Genomic DNA, 16466 nt, shown 5'->3' on the forward strand with positions numbered 1-16466 from the left:
CCCCCATGTCCCCATGTTCTCAAGCCCCATGTCCCCACATCCCGTGGGGATGTGTCCCACACATGTCCTGTGTCCTGCGCCCACAGCCCCACATCTGCAGACCCGGTCTCCTGGTGTCCCCATGGTATCCCTGCAGTGTCCCCTCACCGCTGTCCAGCTCAGACACGTAGCACTCCTCCACCACCCCTGCAGGCGTGTGCACTTTGGCGTCGATGACGCCACGCGCCCCATTCAGCTGCACCGCAAAGGACGCTGGCTGGTTCACTGCCACTGTCTCCTGCAGGGACACCATGGTGGCATCAGGGACATGGGGGGACAGGGGGACATCATGAATGAGGCCAGCTGGTTTGCTCCAGAGAATGGGGGGACATGAGGGAGTGGGAGGGCAGTGGGGCAGGGGGAGCACCATGGGGCCCAAGGGTGACACATGGACGCAAGGTGGCCCAGGATTAACGCAAGGGACACAGGGGTGGCACCAGGGAGGGGACCAATGGTGACATGTGGGAGAGAGAGGTGGCTCCAGGGGATCCCAAGGGTGGCAAAGGGGCCACACAGTGGTCCCAAGGGTGACACAGGGGTACAATGTGACACGGGGGACAGGAGGTTGGCACCAGAGAGGGTCCCAAGGCTGGCATGGAGGGGCATAAAGGTGGTCTAGGGGGTGACATGAGGGAGAGAGAGGCAGCCCCAAGAATAACATGAGGGAGGGAGAGGTGGCCCCAGAGGGTCCAAGGGTGCCACAGGAGACTCAAAGGTGGCACACAGTGGGGGGTCCCAAGAGTGCAATAGGGGTCCAGAATGGCCCAAGAGTGACCTGGGGACCCAGGGGGCATATGTGAGCCCAGGGGTGCCCCAGGGTGTCACAGGGGGCGTCCCCAGTACCTGCAGGCTGGTGACGGTGAGGCGTCGGGCGTCATCGGAGTGGGAGGCAACAGGGACAACAAAGGGGCTGTCAGGGATGTGCTCCTCATTGAACTTGATGGACACCTCGTAGTCACCTGGGGGACATGGGGATAGTCAGGCGGGGAGCCCCCACATGGGAACACTCACATGAGAACACCCTCACATGGGACCTCCCATGCATAGAGACACCACTCATGGGGACAGCCACACTTGGGGACACCCTTAACTGGGGATACCTTTGCATGTGGGTCCCTCCTCGCATGAGGGTCCTGTGGCCCCCACCACAGGCCAAGCACCCTGGGGGATGTTAGGGTGGTTGGGACGTTGGGAGTGTTGGGGTGCAGCCCCCTCTCACCTGGCTCCTGCACCAGGTAGGAGACGCCACAGGAGCCGTCTTTGCGGTCCTCAAAGGAGATCTCAGCCTTGCTGGGCCCCTCGACGGCAATGGAGAGTCCCCCGGCACCCGCCTCACGTGTCCAGATGCTGAACTCAGCTGGGGGGTCACCGGGGTCACCCTGGCCCTCAACGGCACCCCAGGATGGCGACACCCAGCATAGACCTGCACCCACCTCCCCATGGCACCCACACCCCCTATAGCACCCACATTCCACTCATGGCACCCAGACCACCCATAACACTCCCCCATTGCCCCCACACCCCACTCTACCCAAATCCCCCATCACAGCACCCAGAGACCCTGAATTTCACCAACACCCCACACACACATAGCACCTACACCCCCATTGCCACCCACACCCCACTCTACCCAAATCCCCCATCACAGCACGCAGAGACCCTGAATTTCACCAACACCCCACACACACATAGCACCTACACCCCCATTGCCACCCACACCCCCCAATAGCACCCAGACCCTCATACACCCCCACCCCCCAACAGTACCCACCCCTCATTGCCCCATATCCCCATCACACCCACATCCCCCCAGTCGCCCCAGAGCCCCCATCACCCCCCATGCCTGGCAGACCACCCCGTACCTGGTGTGCCGGCCACAGCGCGCTGCAGGCCAGTGCCCCCTGCACGCACCTTGTGGCACCGCCCTCGCCCAGGGGCCCCACGGTGAACTGGAAGGGGCTCCGGGCACATGCTGCCCCGAAACTTGACACTGACAGTGTGGGCGCCTGTCTCCTGGGGCACGAAGCGCACGCTGTACACCCCCGCGCCCCCCGGCACCACCTCAGCCTCACGCCGCTGCCCGATGGGCTCAGCACCTGCGCCGACAGCTCCTGCGCTGAAGCCTCGCCTGCAGGCACACACCACGTCACCGTGGGCACCCCAACACCCCATTGACACCCCAGTGTCACCCCAACATCGTATCACTATGGCATCCCAGTTCCTGCACCACCACAACCTCAGCTGCAGGCACACACCATGTCACCCTGCAGGCACCTGGACACCCCAACATCACCCCATTGTAACCCCACCACTGCGCCACTGTGGCACCCCAGCACCCCATCACTATATGGCACACTGTCATCCTGTCACCAGGGCACCTTGTCACCACATCACTCCATCATCCTGTAACCCTGGTACCCCAGCACCAGGGCACCCTGGCCCCTCAGCACCCCATTTCTTTATTACCATGTCACTATGGTACCCCAGCACCTGTCACTGGGGCAGCCTGTCATGCTGTCACAGTGGCACCCTGTCACTCCAGCAAGCCATCACCCTGGAACCACAGCACCCCTGCATCCTATCACCCCAGCATCCTATCACTCTGATACCAGGGCACTGGGGCACCCCATTGCCCCATCACCTTCTCACCATCATCCCAAGGACTCCCAGGCACACTAGCACCGTCGTCACCCTGCTACCCCATCACTCTGTCACCCTGTCAGCCCACCACCAGGGCACCCTGTCACTGTCATCCCACCACCCTGCCCCCAGTGTGCCCTGACACCCCAACACCCACCAGAGCCCACGTGCAACCCCGCTGGGTGCACCCCGCCCTGCGAGCATGCACAGGACGTGCACTTGCCAGCACGCACACGCATGCATTCACACACACGTGTGCACACACCCTTGTGAGACTGCACACTCATGCCAAGGGCACCCACAGCCCTCTGGGCAGGCGTACACTCCCCATGAGCCCACACACCCCGTGAGCAGGTGTGCACCTGTTTGTGCAAAGAGCCAGCATTGCCCCCCACCTCCGCACACATCCCCGTGTGAAGGGCACAGCAGCCCCAACGCGTGTGCCAGGGAGTCTGTCCCAGGTGTGTCCTGGGCACACGCAGGCGTGCCCTTGTGTGAGCACACGCAGCCCTATCCAAGAGCACTCCCACGGCAAGTGTGCCCAGCTCTCATGCAAGCCCACTTCCCTGCACACCCAGCCCTTGTGCCAGCACAGGGCCCTGCCCACACACCCCCAGGCCTCGTGCACAGCCAGCCCTTGTGCAAGCACAGCTCTGTGCAAACACACATTGGTGCTCCCATGCACCCAGTCCTTTTTCAAACACACTTCCCTGCACTCATGCTCCCCTCATGCCCACCCAGCCCTTGTGCAAGCCCAGTGCCCTGCACACCCAGCCCTCATGCACACTTGCCCCTCATGCACACCCCGCTCCTGTGCAATCCCACTTTGCTGCACACCCCCATGCACAGTAGGACCCCCCGGTGCAGGACGCACCCTCGTGTGCGCGTGCAGGGGCTGTGAAGGCGCCAATGCCCTCGCGGGTCCCAAAGGCCCCGAAGGCACCGAAGGGCTCCGGGGGGGGCGCGGGGGAAGGCGCCGCCCACACGGGTCGATTCCTCCACGTGCACCTCGCGCGTGGTCTCGCCGCCACGCGTCTTGCTGATCTCAGTACGCTCCGTGCGCGTGTACGTGTGGCTGCTGCGTGTGAACGTGCGCGTCAGCCGCTCCTGCGCCGACACCATCTGGAACCAGTTCCCTGGGGAACACCCAGTGGGGACACAGAGGGACAGCGGGGACACGTGGGGACACAAGGGGACAACAGGATGTGGGCACAGGTGGGGGAACAGAAGGGTGCACAGAGGGGTGATGGGGACACAGGAGGACATGGATGGACATGGGGATGAATGGACACAGAGATGGACATAGTGATGGGAGGAGACGTGGATGGGTGGAGACATGGAGGGATGGAGACAAGGATGGGCACAGGGATGATGGAATCATGATGGGTGGAGACATGGGTGGTCACAAGGTTGGAAGTAGAGGATGGTGCAAGGAGGGGTGGACACAGGGATGGATGTAGGGATAGTTGCAGGAATGGATGAAGCCAAGGGTGGATGAAGCCAGGGATGGACACACGGACAGACATATGAATGGACACATGGACAGAGGTGTGGATGGAGACATTGGTGGGTGGTGGCATGCACAGAGGGATGCATGGACGCAAGCGCAGACACACAGAGGGACACAGACATGGACACAGATGCATGGAGGGGAGAGAAGAAAGAAGGAAGGAGAAATCAGAGCTGGAGTGGCTAAGATGCATCTCCATCCCCATGGCCCACAAAGCAGGAGGAAGAAGAGGATTAGAATGGAGGAAGGGGAAGAAGAGGAGGATGATGGAGGATGATGGAGAATGAAAGATGAAGGAGAAGGAATAGGAAGAAGAGGAAAAGAGGAGGAGAAGGACCAGGAGCAGGAGGAGCAGGAGGAGGAGGAGGAAGAAGGCCAACCCTACCTGGGATCTTGAGGTTGAGGTCGCAGGTGCTGCCAACAGTGGCGATGGAGGGTGCCTGCCGCCGGCGCGTAATGCTCTCCTTTATCCGCCCCTCGCCCGTCACCTTCACGGTGAAGGGGCTCCCTGTGGGAGATGGTTACCTCAGGGACCTGTCACCCCCGGGGGGTCCTAGCACCTCTCCCCACCACAACCCTCTGCCCCACCATGTTTCCCCCAGTCCCACCTGGGACATGTTTGTCAGCAAACTTGATGTTGATGATGTAGTTGCCAGGCTCGGTGGGGCAGTAGGTGACCTTGCAGGTGCCATCCTCCATGTCCTCACAGTTAATGTCCACCTTGCTGGGGCCCTCAATGGACAGGCCCAGTCCGCCGTAACCTGGGTGGCCATGGGGATATGTTCAGAGGTGTCCCATGGAGGCTGTCCCTGTCCTGTCCATGGTCACACCAAGGCCACCAGCCCAAAGTGGCCATGGTCACCACCCAATCGCAGTCATCACCCCCATCCTGGCCATGGCCACGCCATGGTCACCACAGCATCCCCCTCTCAGTGGCACCATGGCCACAGCTACCACTCTGGCCTGGCCATGGTCATACCATGGCCATAATCATGGCCATCACCCCATCCTGTGTTGGCCACAGCCATGGTATGGCCTTAACCACCTCTCACATGGGCATTGGCCATGCCACCACCATGGTCACCATCCCATTCACATGAAGGTCACACCATAGCGACCACCTCATCCTGTGCTGGCCACAGCTGTGGCATGGCCATGGCCCTCAAATCATCCTGGCTATGGCCACACCACCACCACAGCCACCAACCCCAGCCACAGTGACCGTCCTGCCTTGGCCATGACCATAGCCACCATCCCTTCCTGGCAACATACAGCCTTGGCCACCAACGCATGTGGCCATAGCAAACCACAGCCATAACCATGGCCTCCACCTCATCCTTGGGTGACCACAACCAACACATGGTCATGGCCATCATCCCATCCTGCCCTTAGCCATGGCTACCACCTCCCCCACAGTTATCCCCCACCGTGGCCTCACCAGCGCTGCGTGTGTCCACGATGAACTCGGCCACCTCGAAGGTGTGGCCCTCCAGCAGCCCCTGGCCCCACACCTTGACCCGGCCGGCATCACCAATCTCTGACTGTCCCACCAGGATCTTGAAGGGGCTGTTGGTGACGTGCTGCCCACTCTTCCGCACGCTCACCACATGCTCGCCCACCTCCTTGGGTGTGAATGAGATGCCTGGGGGGGAACACAGTGGTCACACACCACCACCAGCCTTGGCCACCACCCATGTACCATCCCCATCCCCTACCCATTGCCACCAGCCCCTGGCCACCTCCATCAGCTGCTGGTCACCATCTAAGTCCCCTGACCATGGCCACCAACCCCCTACTGACCCAATGCCACAAGGCCCATCCCTGTGACCCCGTAGCCCCACTGATCCCTGTCCCAGCAAGTCCCCAAGTCCCACATCCTCCTCTCATGTGCCCATGTCCCAGTTTTCCTGTGCCCACATCTGCATGTGCCCGTGTCCCCCCAGTGTCCCTGTGTCCCTACACACCAATGTGGCGGTTTGGCAGCCGCTTGAGCAGGCACGGCTCCTCGTTGCCCGAGGGTGCACGGATGGTAGCTGCCAACAGGCTCAGGTCTGTCTCTGCGATCTTCAGTGACACGTCAGTCGAGGTGCCCACATTGAGCTGGGACGTGCGCATGGAGTCATCCCCTGCAGAGATGCCATCAGCAGGGACATCAACCCAAGGTGGAGGACGGGATGGAATAGGGTCCCAATGGTGATGGAATGATATACCCAAAGCCCCACAAGGTCCCAATGGCTTATGGAGAGGGTCCCCAGAATGAGGGGTCACCCAAAGATGTGTGAATAGGGCCCTCAAGGCCAAGGATAGGGTCCTCACAAGGTCTACAGGGCCTTGTGATGGGGTCCTCAAAGCTCCATGATGTCCCCGTGGTCATGGGCTGGGGTCTCCAAGGCTTCAGTTTCCCCAAGGCCATGGGAGGGGGAATCCTGGTGGCCAGGGATGGACAAGAGACACCACAATTGTCCCAATGGCCATGGGGCAAGTGTGCCCACTACCCCACAGGTGCCCCCACAGCCACACAGATGCCCTCACGGCCATGACTCCATAGGTGTCTCTATGGCTACCCAGGTGCCCCCATGGCCATGTGGAAGCCCCAAGAACCCCCAGAACTCCCCCAGATCCCACTGCGCCCCCCAGCCTGTCTCACCGGTGATCTTGGCAGTGAAGGGGCTGCCTGGGATGTGTTTGTCATCAAAGCGCACAATGATGCTGTAGTCACCAGGGGCTGTGGGCAGGTAGGACACGGTGCATGTCCCGTCCTTGTTGTCCTGGCAGGTGATCTCTGCCTTGGAGGGACCTTCGACCGCTAGCGACAGCCCACCTGGAGGCACAGGGGGTGTCAGAAGGCACCGGACAAGAGGCATCGGGGGCACCAGGGGTCTCCAACATCTCCTTGTGGCACTGGGGGGTCCTCACAACCTCTCAGCCCCCCCTTGGCCATCACTCACCCTCGCCAGCATCCTTGGTGACAATGGTGAATGTGCATGGCTTGTTGACCATCCCATGGCTCAGCCCAGGCCCATAGGCACTGACGTGGCGTGGGTTGATGGCGTCCACATAGAACTGGAGGGGACTCCCTGGGGACACAGGGGACAACGGTCAGGGACCCATGAGGACACCCCAACCCAAGGGTGACCAACCATGGACCCCACAGAGACACCCCACAGGGACATTCCACACCATGGTGGGTGCCTGACCCATGGGAGCCCAACCAGGGCATAGTGGTATCAACCTTCCTCAGCCACCTCCCAGTGGCTCCCACTGCCCCCCAGTGGTTCCCAGTGCCCCCCAGTGGCTCACCGGGGATGTGGTTGCCATCATAGCGAATGTCCATCTCGTGCAGCCCCTTCTCGGAGGGGGCATAGTGCACTGTCACCGTCCCGTCCTTGTTGTCGGTGATGTTGGGCCGCGCCGTCTTCCCCGAGGGCATCCGCACCTCACCTGGGGATACCGTGTCAGTGGGGGCACCAAGGGGGGGGCTGGTACCTCAGGGGGTGGTCCCTGTCCCCACAACCCTGCACTGTACCTGTGATCTCACCCTTCTGCACGGTGAAGGGGATGACGAGGTTAAAGGGCCGAAGGTTCTCAGAGGTGGCTGGGGGCTCCTCTGTGGCCTAATCATGGGGCAGAGAGGGAGGGTGAGAACTCTGTGGTGGGATCTCAGCCCCAGGGTGGCCATAGAGGGGACATGAGAACCCCCACGGTGGGCTCCCAGCCCTGTGATGATCCTCATGACCTCCAAACCCCATGGTGTCCGCCATGACCCCAACCCCCCACACGACAACCCTGGCCAACATGGTGGGTCATCCAGCCCCACAGTGCCTACCATGGTCTCCCAACTCTCTCAGCTCCATGATGGCCACCATCATCCTGATACTGCTCCACCATGGTCCCCCAGTCCCTTAACTCTTGTCATGGTCACCCAACTGTGCAGTGCCCATTGTGCTCTTGCAACTCCATGCTAACTGACTCAACTCTCTGTCCCTTGGTGTCCACCATGGCCCCAGTGCTCTGTCTGTTGGTGCCTACCATGATGTTCCAACCCCACCACGGTTGTCCTACTCCATGGTGTCACCCTCATCTTCAAGATCTGTTCCATGGTGCCCATTGTGCCCTTAACTCTTTGCCCCTCAGATCCACCACCGTTGCCCAACCCCATGGCCCCACCTGTCTGCCTCACAGCACCCACCATGATCTTCCAACCCCACAGTGCCCATCATGATCCCAGCTCTCTGCCCCATGGCACCCACCATGGTCTCCCGATTCCATGCTGCCCACACCATGGTCTCCCAAACTCTGACCCATGATGCTCATCACAACCCCCCAGACCTACAGTGACCCCCCCAGTGCTCCACCCACCATGACATGGAAGGGGCTGTTAGGGACGTGCTCCCCGCCAAAGCGGATGGTGATGACGTATTTGCCGGGCTCAGGAGCAGTGTAGAAGATGTCGAAAGTGCCATCGTGGTTTTCCACCACATCCACGTCCAGCTCAGCGCCATCAGGTGTTGACACCTTGCAGGTGACCTTGCCCTGTCCCGCCGCCTTTGCATCCACCGTGATCACCGTCTCCTCCCCGATCTGGATCGTGGGGCCCAGGCAGGCACCTGTGGGGGAGGGTGGGGTCAGGGCCATGGGGGGACTCCAAACCTATCCCCCAGCTGCCTCCTCCCAGCCCCCCAACTGCCCCCTGGCACCACTTACCCAGTCCATGGCCCCCAATGGATACTGCAAGAGAGACCAGGGAGAGCGGTGAGAAGGGGTTGGGGGGCTGGTTGGGGGGCCGGGGGTGCCGAGGGGGCCGGGGGGCTCCGGGGGGGCCGGCACATCCTGTCCTGGGGGCACCCACTCATCCCCACTGCTCCATGGGGCAGGTTTGGGGGTGGTGGGAGGGATGCTGAGGGGCAGCAGTGGGGCAGGTGGGTGTGCTGGGGGACAGCCATAGGGTGGTGGGGGGTGAGGCAGGGGTGTCTGGGGTGGGTGCTGTGGGACAGCCAGGGGACACTGTGGGTCAGCATGTGGATGTTGTGGGGCAGGAGGGGATGCCATGGGGCAGCAGGGACACTGTGGGGCAGGGAGAGGTGCGGTGGGGCAGCAAGAGGACATCATGGGGCAGTGAGGGGATGCTGTGGGTCAGCAAGGGGATGCCATGGGCCAGCAAGGGGATGACATAGGTCAGCATAAGGACACTGTGGGGCAGCCCCACCTGTGACGAGGCACTTGCTGGCATCGCCAGCGGGCACGGCGAGGACGCGGAAGGGCGATGCAGGGATCTCGTCGCCCCCGTACTTGACGGTGCTGGTGTAGCGCCCCGGCACATCGGGCACGTAGGACACTGTGTAGGTGCCATCCCCATTGTCCCGGATTGATGCCTTCTTGGGCTGCCCCTCGGGGTCCTGCAGGCAACCCCCATCAGTTCTCTATGCTGGGGGCACCCTGTGGGGCTCAGCACCCCCATGACTCTCCCTGCACTGACCAGGATCTGGACTGTGAGCACCCCTTCACCCACCTTCAATGTGTCCCCCCACGACCCCCATGCTCCCCCATGTTTCCCCCTCACACACTGACCAGAATCTGCACTGTGAGCAGGCCCTCGCCAGCATCGCGGGCATCAATGGTGAATTCGACAGGGAGGCTGGCAGGGATCCCTCCTGCACTCAGCCCGGGGCCACTCGCCCGCACCTTGCTGGCATCGTGGGTGGGCAGCGCCGTCACCTTGAAGGGGCTGGGGGAAGCAGGGAGTCAGGAGGGTGCCGGGATCTCCAGGCTGTGTGGGGATCCTGTGTCCCCTCATCTGCCCAGCCTAGGTGGGGTCTCACCTGCGTGGCACCTCCTGCCCTCCGTACTTGACAGACACGGTGTAGGGCCCGTCGGTGGCCGGGGTGTAAGTGACCTTGTGGGTGCCGTCACCATTGTCTCGGACCTCCACTGGCTCCGGCAGCCCTGTGGGGCAGTGGGACATGTGGGGTGGGGACATGTGAGGCAAGGGGACATGTGGGACAGGAGGACATGGGGGGTATAGAGCAGCACAGAGGGCACGACCTCCCTGGGCAGGGAACTCCATGGAGAAGACACCCCGTGGATCTGTGTATCCATGGGGAGGGCACCCCATAGAACTGGGCACCCTATGAAGAAGAACATCCATGGGGCTGGACGTCCTATGGGATAGGACACCCTAAGGAGCAGGACATCCATAGGTAGGACACTCTATGTAACAGGGGACACCATGAGGCAGGACACCCTATGGAACATGGCATCCATGGTGCTGGACAGCCCATGAGGCAGGACATCCCAAAGGGCAGAACTCTCTATAGACCATGGGATCCAAGGAGCAGGACACCCTACGGAGCAGGACATTCATGAGGGAGGACACCCCACAGCTCAGGACACCCCGTAAGACACGAGTCCCCCCTGCCCCCTGTGTCCCCACGTACCAGTGGGCCCCAGCAGCGTCACCTCAAGGGCTGCACGTCCTGCGGCACTAACATCCACGGTGAAGCTCTGGGGCAGCCGTGCACGGACACTGGGGCCCAGCCCTGGCCCTGAGCACGTCACCTTGGAGGGGTCCACAGCATCCCGCACTCGCACCCGGAAAGGGCTTCCTGTATGGAGAAGGGGGTCAGTACATGGGGGAGGCAGCATGGGGCAGGGTAGGGTGGGGATGGGGGCAGTGTGACCACTGCCAATGTTAGCAGGGGGCCACTGTGGGGATAGGGTCAGCATGAGGACAAGATAAACATGGCCATGAGGACAATGTGTGCACAGGGATAGCATGGCCATAGAGTTGGTGTGCCCATCACGTGCGTGGGCACAGTGTGGGGCCAGTGTGCTCATGAGGTCAATGTGGTCATGGGGTCAATACATTCATAGGGTCAACATGGCTATGGGTTCAAAATGGGCATGGGGACATGGCCAGAAGGTCAACATGACCATGGGGTCAGTGCGGGCCCAATGACTGCATGGCCAAGGGGCCAGCATGGGGAAGGGCTCAACATGGGCATGAGCACAGTGTGGGATCACCATGGTCATGGGGTCAACATGTCCATACAGTCAGCATGGGAACAAGGACAGCATGGCCATGGAAACAGTTCGGGCAAAGGCTCCAGATGAGGTCAGTGTGGCCATGTGTCAGTGTGGCCATGGGGTCACTGTGGCCGTGGGGGTATGAAAGCCATGGCCATGGGGACAGCACAGGCAGGGGACAGCTTGGCCATGAGGCCACCATGGGTGGCGTCACCACAGTGAAGCCCTGTGACCAACAGATGACAACCAGGACACCTCTCCCCCCAGCCCCCGTCCCTCTGTCACCCCGCACCAGGGATGGGGTGGCCGCCGAAGGTGATGTTGACGTCGTAGTCACCAGGCGTGAAGGGGACATACTCCACTGCGCAGCTCCCGTCCTTGTTGTCCTTGCAGGACATCTTCGCCTCCGAGGGACCCTCAATGGCCAGGCCCAGCCCCCCAGTGCCCGCGCCCCTGGGGACATGCCACCACTCAGAGGGGTCACACAGGCATGGTGGGGTCAGGGGGAACAACAGCCATGGTGGGGAGATGGAGGTGGCACCTCCATGGCAAGGGGACAGAGATTCCATGCTGGTGACGTGGGATGGAGGTGACACTTTCACGGCAGGGGATGGAGATGCCCATTTGGTGATGTGGGAGGGAGGTAGTACATCCATGGGAAGGGACACAGGTGGTAGAGGATGCAAGAGGATGGACATGGGACCTCTGTGGCAGAACATGGAGATGCCAGAGTGGTGGTACAGGATGGAGGTGGCAAGTTGGTGACATGGGATAGAGGTGGTACATGCACACGAAGGGCACAGGTGCAAGAGGACAGTGGTGGCACTTCCACAGCAGGGGATGGAGATGGTGGGTTGGTGGCTTGGGATGGAGGTGACACCTCTTGGGGGGGGAATCTGTGGTGTGGGGGGGGGCAGGGTGGGAATGGAGAGACTCAGGGTTGGTGGCCACCTGGTCTCCACACTGAAGCAGGTGGCCATACCCACCCCAAACCCCCAGCATGAACAATATGGGGGGTCGGTGGGCATGGAATAGGGATAGGGAAGGGGATTTGGAAGGCAGGGGTTGGGGGGCTTTGGGGAGCAGGGCTGGGTTGGGGTCGGGGGTCAGTGCCCACCTGGTCTCCACAGTGAAGTGGTTAGCCGTGCCCACCAGGCCACCCTCCAGGCCGGGGCCGTGCGCCCGAACACGTGTGGGGTCGCAGCCCTCGGCCACCCCCACACGGAACGGGCTCTTGGGGACCGGCACGTCATCGTATGTCACCTCCACCAGGTGCAGCCCTGTGACAGGGACACCATCGCATACTGTCCATGGGGGGGGCACAAGGGGTCTCTGGGGGGTGGGGTGGGAATTTTCAGGGGATTTTGGGGGTCACTGGGTGGAGTTTGGAAGGTCTTGGGGGCTTTGGGGATCCCTGGATGAGGTTTTGGGGGGAGGTTGGGAGTCCCTGGTTGGGATTTGGGGCTTGGGGGTTCCGGGTTCTGGGGACCATGGGGAAATTGAAGGGGGTCCCCACTTGGACGTGGTATGGGAAGGGCCTCTCTGAGGGTTCCTCATGAGGATGGAGGATGCCTGGCCAGAACTTGGGGTCTCGGGGGTGTGTTGGGGTCTGGTGTGCGAACAGAGTCCCTGGGGGTGCTCATGGTCCCTGGAGGTTCCCAGAGTGTGTTGGTGTTCCCCAGGGGGTGGGGGTCCCTAGGGGTTTGGGAGTCCCCTGGGGGTGTCTGTGTTCTCCAAGGGGGTCTGGGGGTCCCCAGGAGTGTTGGGGTTCCCAGGGGGGTTGTGGGGGTTCCTCACCCTCCTCGAAGGGTGTGTACTCCACGCGGTAGGTGCCATCACCAAGGTCAGTGACAAAGGTGTCGATGGGGGTCCCTGAGGGGTTCAGCACCCGTGCCCGGACGTGGGGTCCCCCGGTGGGGGCCAGTGCCCGTGCATCCACCATGAACTCAGTGCCCACCTCCCGTAGCACCCCTGAGGGGAACAGGGGGGTCAAGGGGGCCCAGAGGTCATCTGGGGGTCCCTTACAGCACCCTCTGAGAGCCCATGGCCCCTCGGCACACACAGGGGGTTCAAGAAGGAATTGGCGCACCCTTGGGGTCCCACCCCATACCCCCTGCACCCCCAAACCTTCCCCCCATGAGTGGAAGGAAAACCACAGAGTCCCCTGCATAGTGGTGGGGGCAAGGGGGACAGGGGAGGAGAGATGCCTGTGGGGTGGCCAGGAGAGCCCCCATTAGAGGGGGTGCCCATGGGAAGGAGATGTTGATGACCATGGGAGTGTCCATGGCCACAGGGTTGTCCAGGCAAGGGGGAGGTGCCCATGGAGGGATGTCCATGGGGTGCCCAGGAGACCCCCCCACATGAGAAGGGCTGTCCATGGGGTGCGCATGGGGATGGGACGCCCGTGGGGTTGGAATGCCTGTGAGCAGGGACGTCCACAAGGAGGGTGTACCCACAGGGATGGAGTGCCCATGGAGATGCTCATGGAGGGGAGATGCCTGTGGTGGTGTCTGTGGGGTGTGTCTGTGGTGTCCCCCACCCAGGAGGAAGAGATGCCCACAGGGATGGAATGCCCTTGGGGAGAAGGAGATCCCCATGGGAAGGAGATGCCCGCCCAAGGGAAGGAGGTGACATGGCGAGCAGCCTCTGCATGGCCCCTCCCTCACCTCGCGGCTCCACGCCTTTGCCGTAGACCTTGACGCTGCTGGTGTCGATGGCTGGGTCAACAGTGACGCGCACAGGGCAGTTGGGGACCGGGAGGCCGCCATAGTTGATGGTGATGGTGTAGGCGCCAGCACAGGCCGGCGTGTAGGTGATGGCATAGGTGCCATCACGGTTGTTCTGCACCAGCACCTCAGCCTTGGCGCCGGCCTCGGAGCGGATCTCGATGGTGAGCTCGGCCTCTCCAGCCTGTGAGCAGTCCACAGAGAAGGAGGCCACCTCGCCCGCACGGCCACGCTCCAGCCCCGGCCCCGACGCTGTCACTTTGGCCGGGTCGAAGGGAGCCGTGACTGCAGCTGTGAAGGGGCTGCCCGGGATGTGGCGCCCAGCGAAGAGGATGTTGATGTGGTACTCGCCGGGCGCCGTGGGCAAGTAGGACACAGCGCAGGAGCCATCCCCGTTGTCCTGGCACTCAATCTTGGCCTCGCAGGGCCCCTCCACTGTCAGCCCCAGCCCCCCACTGCCCGCACCCTGCGTGGCAATGGAGAACGGTGCCGGGACCCCAACACAGCCGCCCTTCAGCCCTGGCCCCGAGGCCACCACCTGCAGGCACAGGGACACATGGGTGTCAGGGGGAACACAGGAACAGGTGGAGGTCAAGTGGGACACAGGGACAGGTAGGGGTCAGGGGGAACAGAGGGACACATGGAGGGGGGTCAAGGGGGACAGGGGGAAGGTGACGGTCAGGGGACCCCCATGCGCCTGCCCTGCAGCCCCAGCCCCGAGGCCAGCACCCGTTTGCACAAGAACATGTAGGGGTCGGGGGGACATGCAGGGGGGGCATGGGCACATGTGGGGCTTGTGAGTGGCACAGGGGGGTCAGGAGGGCAGAGGGACACACAGAGATTGGGACACACACACCCCTGTTGCACACGCGTGTGCCTTGCTCACCTTGGAGGGGTCAGGGGGCAGCAGAGCCTCCACAGGGAAGGGGCTGCCTGGAACCGGGTGCCCATCGTAGGTGATCTCGACACGGTGGGGCCCCTCCTCGGAGGGTGTGAAGGTGACGGGGTGGGGGCCTCCAGGGGGCGCAGGCCCCACTGTGCAGGGCACGGGGCGCCGCGAGGGGCCCGTCACCTTCACCTCCAGGTGCCCCTGTCCCCCTGCGCCCTGTGCCTCCACCTGGAACTCCTGCACCTGCCCCACCTCCGCCTCTGCAAGGGAGTGGGGGATCAGAGGGGCATCCCACACCCTGGGGTGCCCCCAGACCCATGAGGAACCCCACACCCGGATGTGTCCCCCAGATCCTGGGGGTGGGTGTGTGTGTGTCTGTCCCAGGGTGTGTCACCTCCACCCAAGGGTGTCCCCCATATCCAGGGTATTGTCTCTCCACAGGGTGTGACCCCCAATGCCCTCACCCATGTCTGTCCCCCATATCTGGTTGCCCCCACACACAGGTGGTCCCAAACCTCTCCTACTAGGATGCTCCCCAAACCACCCCTGGGGCCCCCCATATCCAAGTTGCAGCCCATAACCAGGGTGTGTATCCCCCACCCAGGTACCCCTACATGCAGTGTCCGTGCCCTCATGTGCCCTCACTCCATGCTGAGCCCCACACCCAAGGGTGCCCTCCCCAAATGCCCCCACATTCAGGTTGCCCCCCCAGGCTGATCCCCTGACCCAAATATCCCCTCCAGGGTCTCTTCCCCCAGGGTGCTCCCAATGCTCAAGTGTCCCTTGCCAGGGTCCCCCCCCACCGTACACCACATGCAGGGTGCTCCCCTCCCTCGGTCCCCCCCCATTCCCCCAGTGCCACCACTCACTGCTGTTGAGCCCCTGCACCTTGACCTTGCCCAGCTGCAGGGGGGGGCCACAGTGACGGGGAAGGGGCTCTTGGGGATGGGGTCCCCCCCATAGGTGACCACCACAGACAGGGGGCCCTGCAGGAACAACTCCACTTCAGGGTGCTGCCAGGGGTCCCCCACACAGCGCCCAGTCATGGGGCAGAGGGCGGACACCCATGGGATGGTGCTGGGGGGTTCCAAGGGGGTCCCAGGGGACACGCAGCCATCAGGCTGGGGGAGGCTGGGGGTCATCCATGGGGGTGCTGGGGAGGGGAAAGTCCCAGGGATGAGGGGTACCCGTGGATCTGGGGGTGCCCTGGGTTGACAGGTACCCATGTGGGGCTGCAGCTGCCCCAGGGGGGTGCCCACAGAGGTGGGGTGCCCATGGGGATAGGGGGTGTTCATAGGGGTGAGTTTCCCAGCAGCTGGGGTGCTCATGGGGGTGCCTGTGGGGAGGGGGTGCTCACGGGGGTGCCCCTATACACTAGGCTGTATGGGGGCATGTCCCTGGGGGAGCCCAGGGAATGGGGTGTCAATGAGGGGGCCCCTCTTGGGTACCCCATGGGCTGGGGTGTCCCTATATCTGGGGGATCCCCCCATGGGGTGACCCCATGGGCTGGGGTGCCCAGACAGGTTGAGGTGCCTCCATGGGGTCTCCCCATGGGTCAGGGTGCCCCCCCCATACCAGGCTGTCCCCTGGTAGCCACCTGCTGCAGTGGGGTCTGCTTGGTGGTGGGTGCCCATAGCGG

The 16466-nt window shown here is 62.6% G+C and overlaps 1 protein-coding gene across 1 annotated transcript in view; it reads right to left on the reverse strand.

Annotated features, from left to right (window-relative positions):
• The window catches only part of FLNC (filamin C), a 30488-nt gene that overhangs the window by 2304 nt on the left and 11718 nt on the right, over nucleotides 1-16466 (reverse strand). The window contains 30 exon segments of the mRNA XM_039571154.1: nucleotides 148-277; nucleotides 883-998; nucleotides 1259-1396; nucleotides 1902-1958; nucleotides 1961-2001; nucleotides 2003-2114; nucleotides 2117-2167; nucleotides 3554-3632; nucleotides 3634-3815; nucleotides 4575-4697; nucleotides 4798-4950; nucleotides 5628-5831; nucleotides 6154-6315; nucleotides 6837-7010; nucleotides 7138-7266; nucleotides 7490-7630; nucleotides 7716-7803; nucleotides 8549-8796; nucleotides 8894-8917; nucleotides 9396-9585; nucleotides 9758-9914; nucleotides 10009-10132; nucleotides 10624-10791; nucleotides 11505-11665; nucleotides 12330-12492; nucleotides 13010-13183; nucleotides 13879-14476; nucleotides 14825-15087; nucleotides 15697-15744; nucleotides 15747-15813. Coding sequence (XP_039427088.1) covers nucleotides 148-277; nucleotides 883-998; nucleotides 1259-1396; nucleotides 1902-1958; nucleotides 1961-2001; nucleotides 2003-2114; nucleotides 2117-2167; nucleotides 3554-3632; nucleotides 3634-3815; nucleotides 4575-4697; nucleotides 4798-4950; nucleotides 5628-5831; nucleotides 6154-6315; nucleotides 6837-7010; nucleotides 7138-7266; nucleotides 7490-7630; nucleotides 7716-7803; nucleotides 8549-8796; nucleotides 8894-8917; nucleotides 9396-9585; nucleotides 9758-9914; nucleotides 10009-10132; nucleotides 10624-10791; nucleotides 11505-11665; nucleotides 12330-12492; nucleotides 13010-13183; nucleotides 13879-14476; nucleotides 14825-15087; nucleotides 15697-15744; nucleotides 15747-15813 — 4465 coding nt within the window.

This window comes from Corvus cornix, chromosome 1A (assembly GCF_000738735.6).
Source record: "Corvus cornix cornix isolate S_Up_H32 chromosome 1A, ASM73873v5, whole genome shotgun sequence".
Taxonomy (NCBI): domain Eukaryota; kingdom Metazoa; phylum Chordata; class Aves; order Passeriformes; family Corvidae; genus Corvus; species Corvus cornix.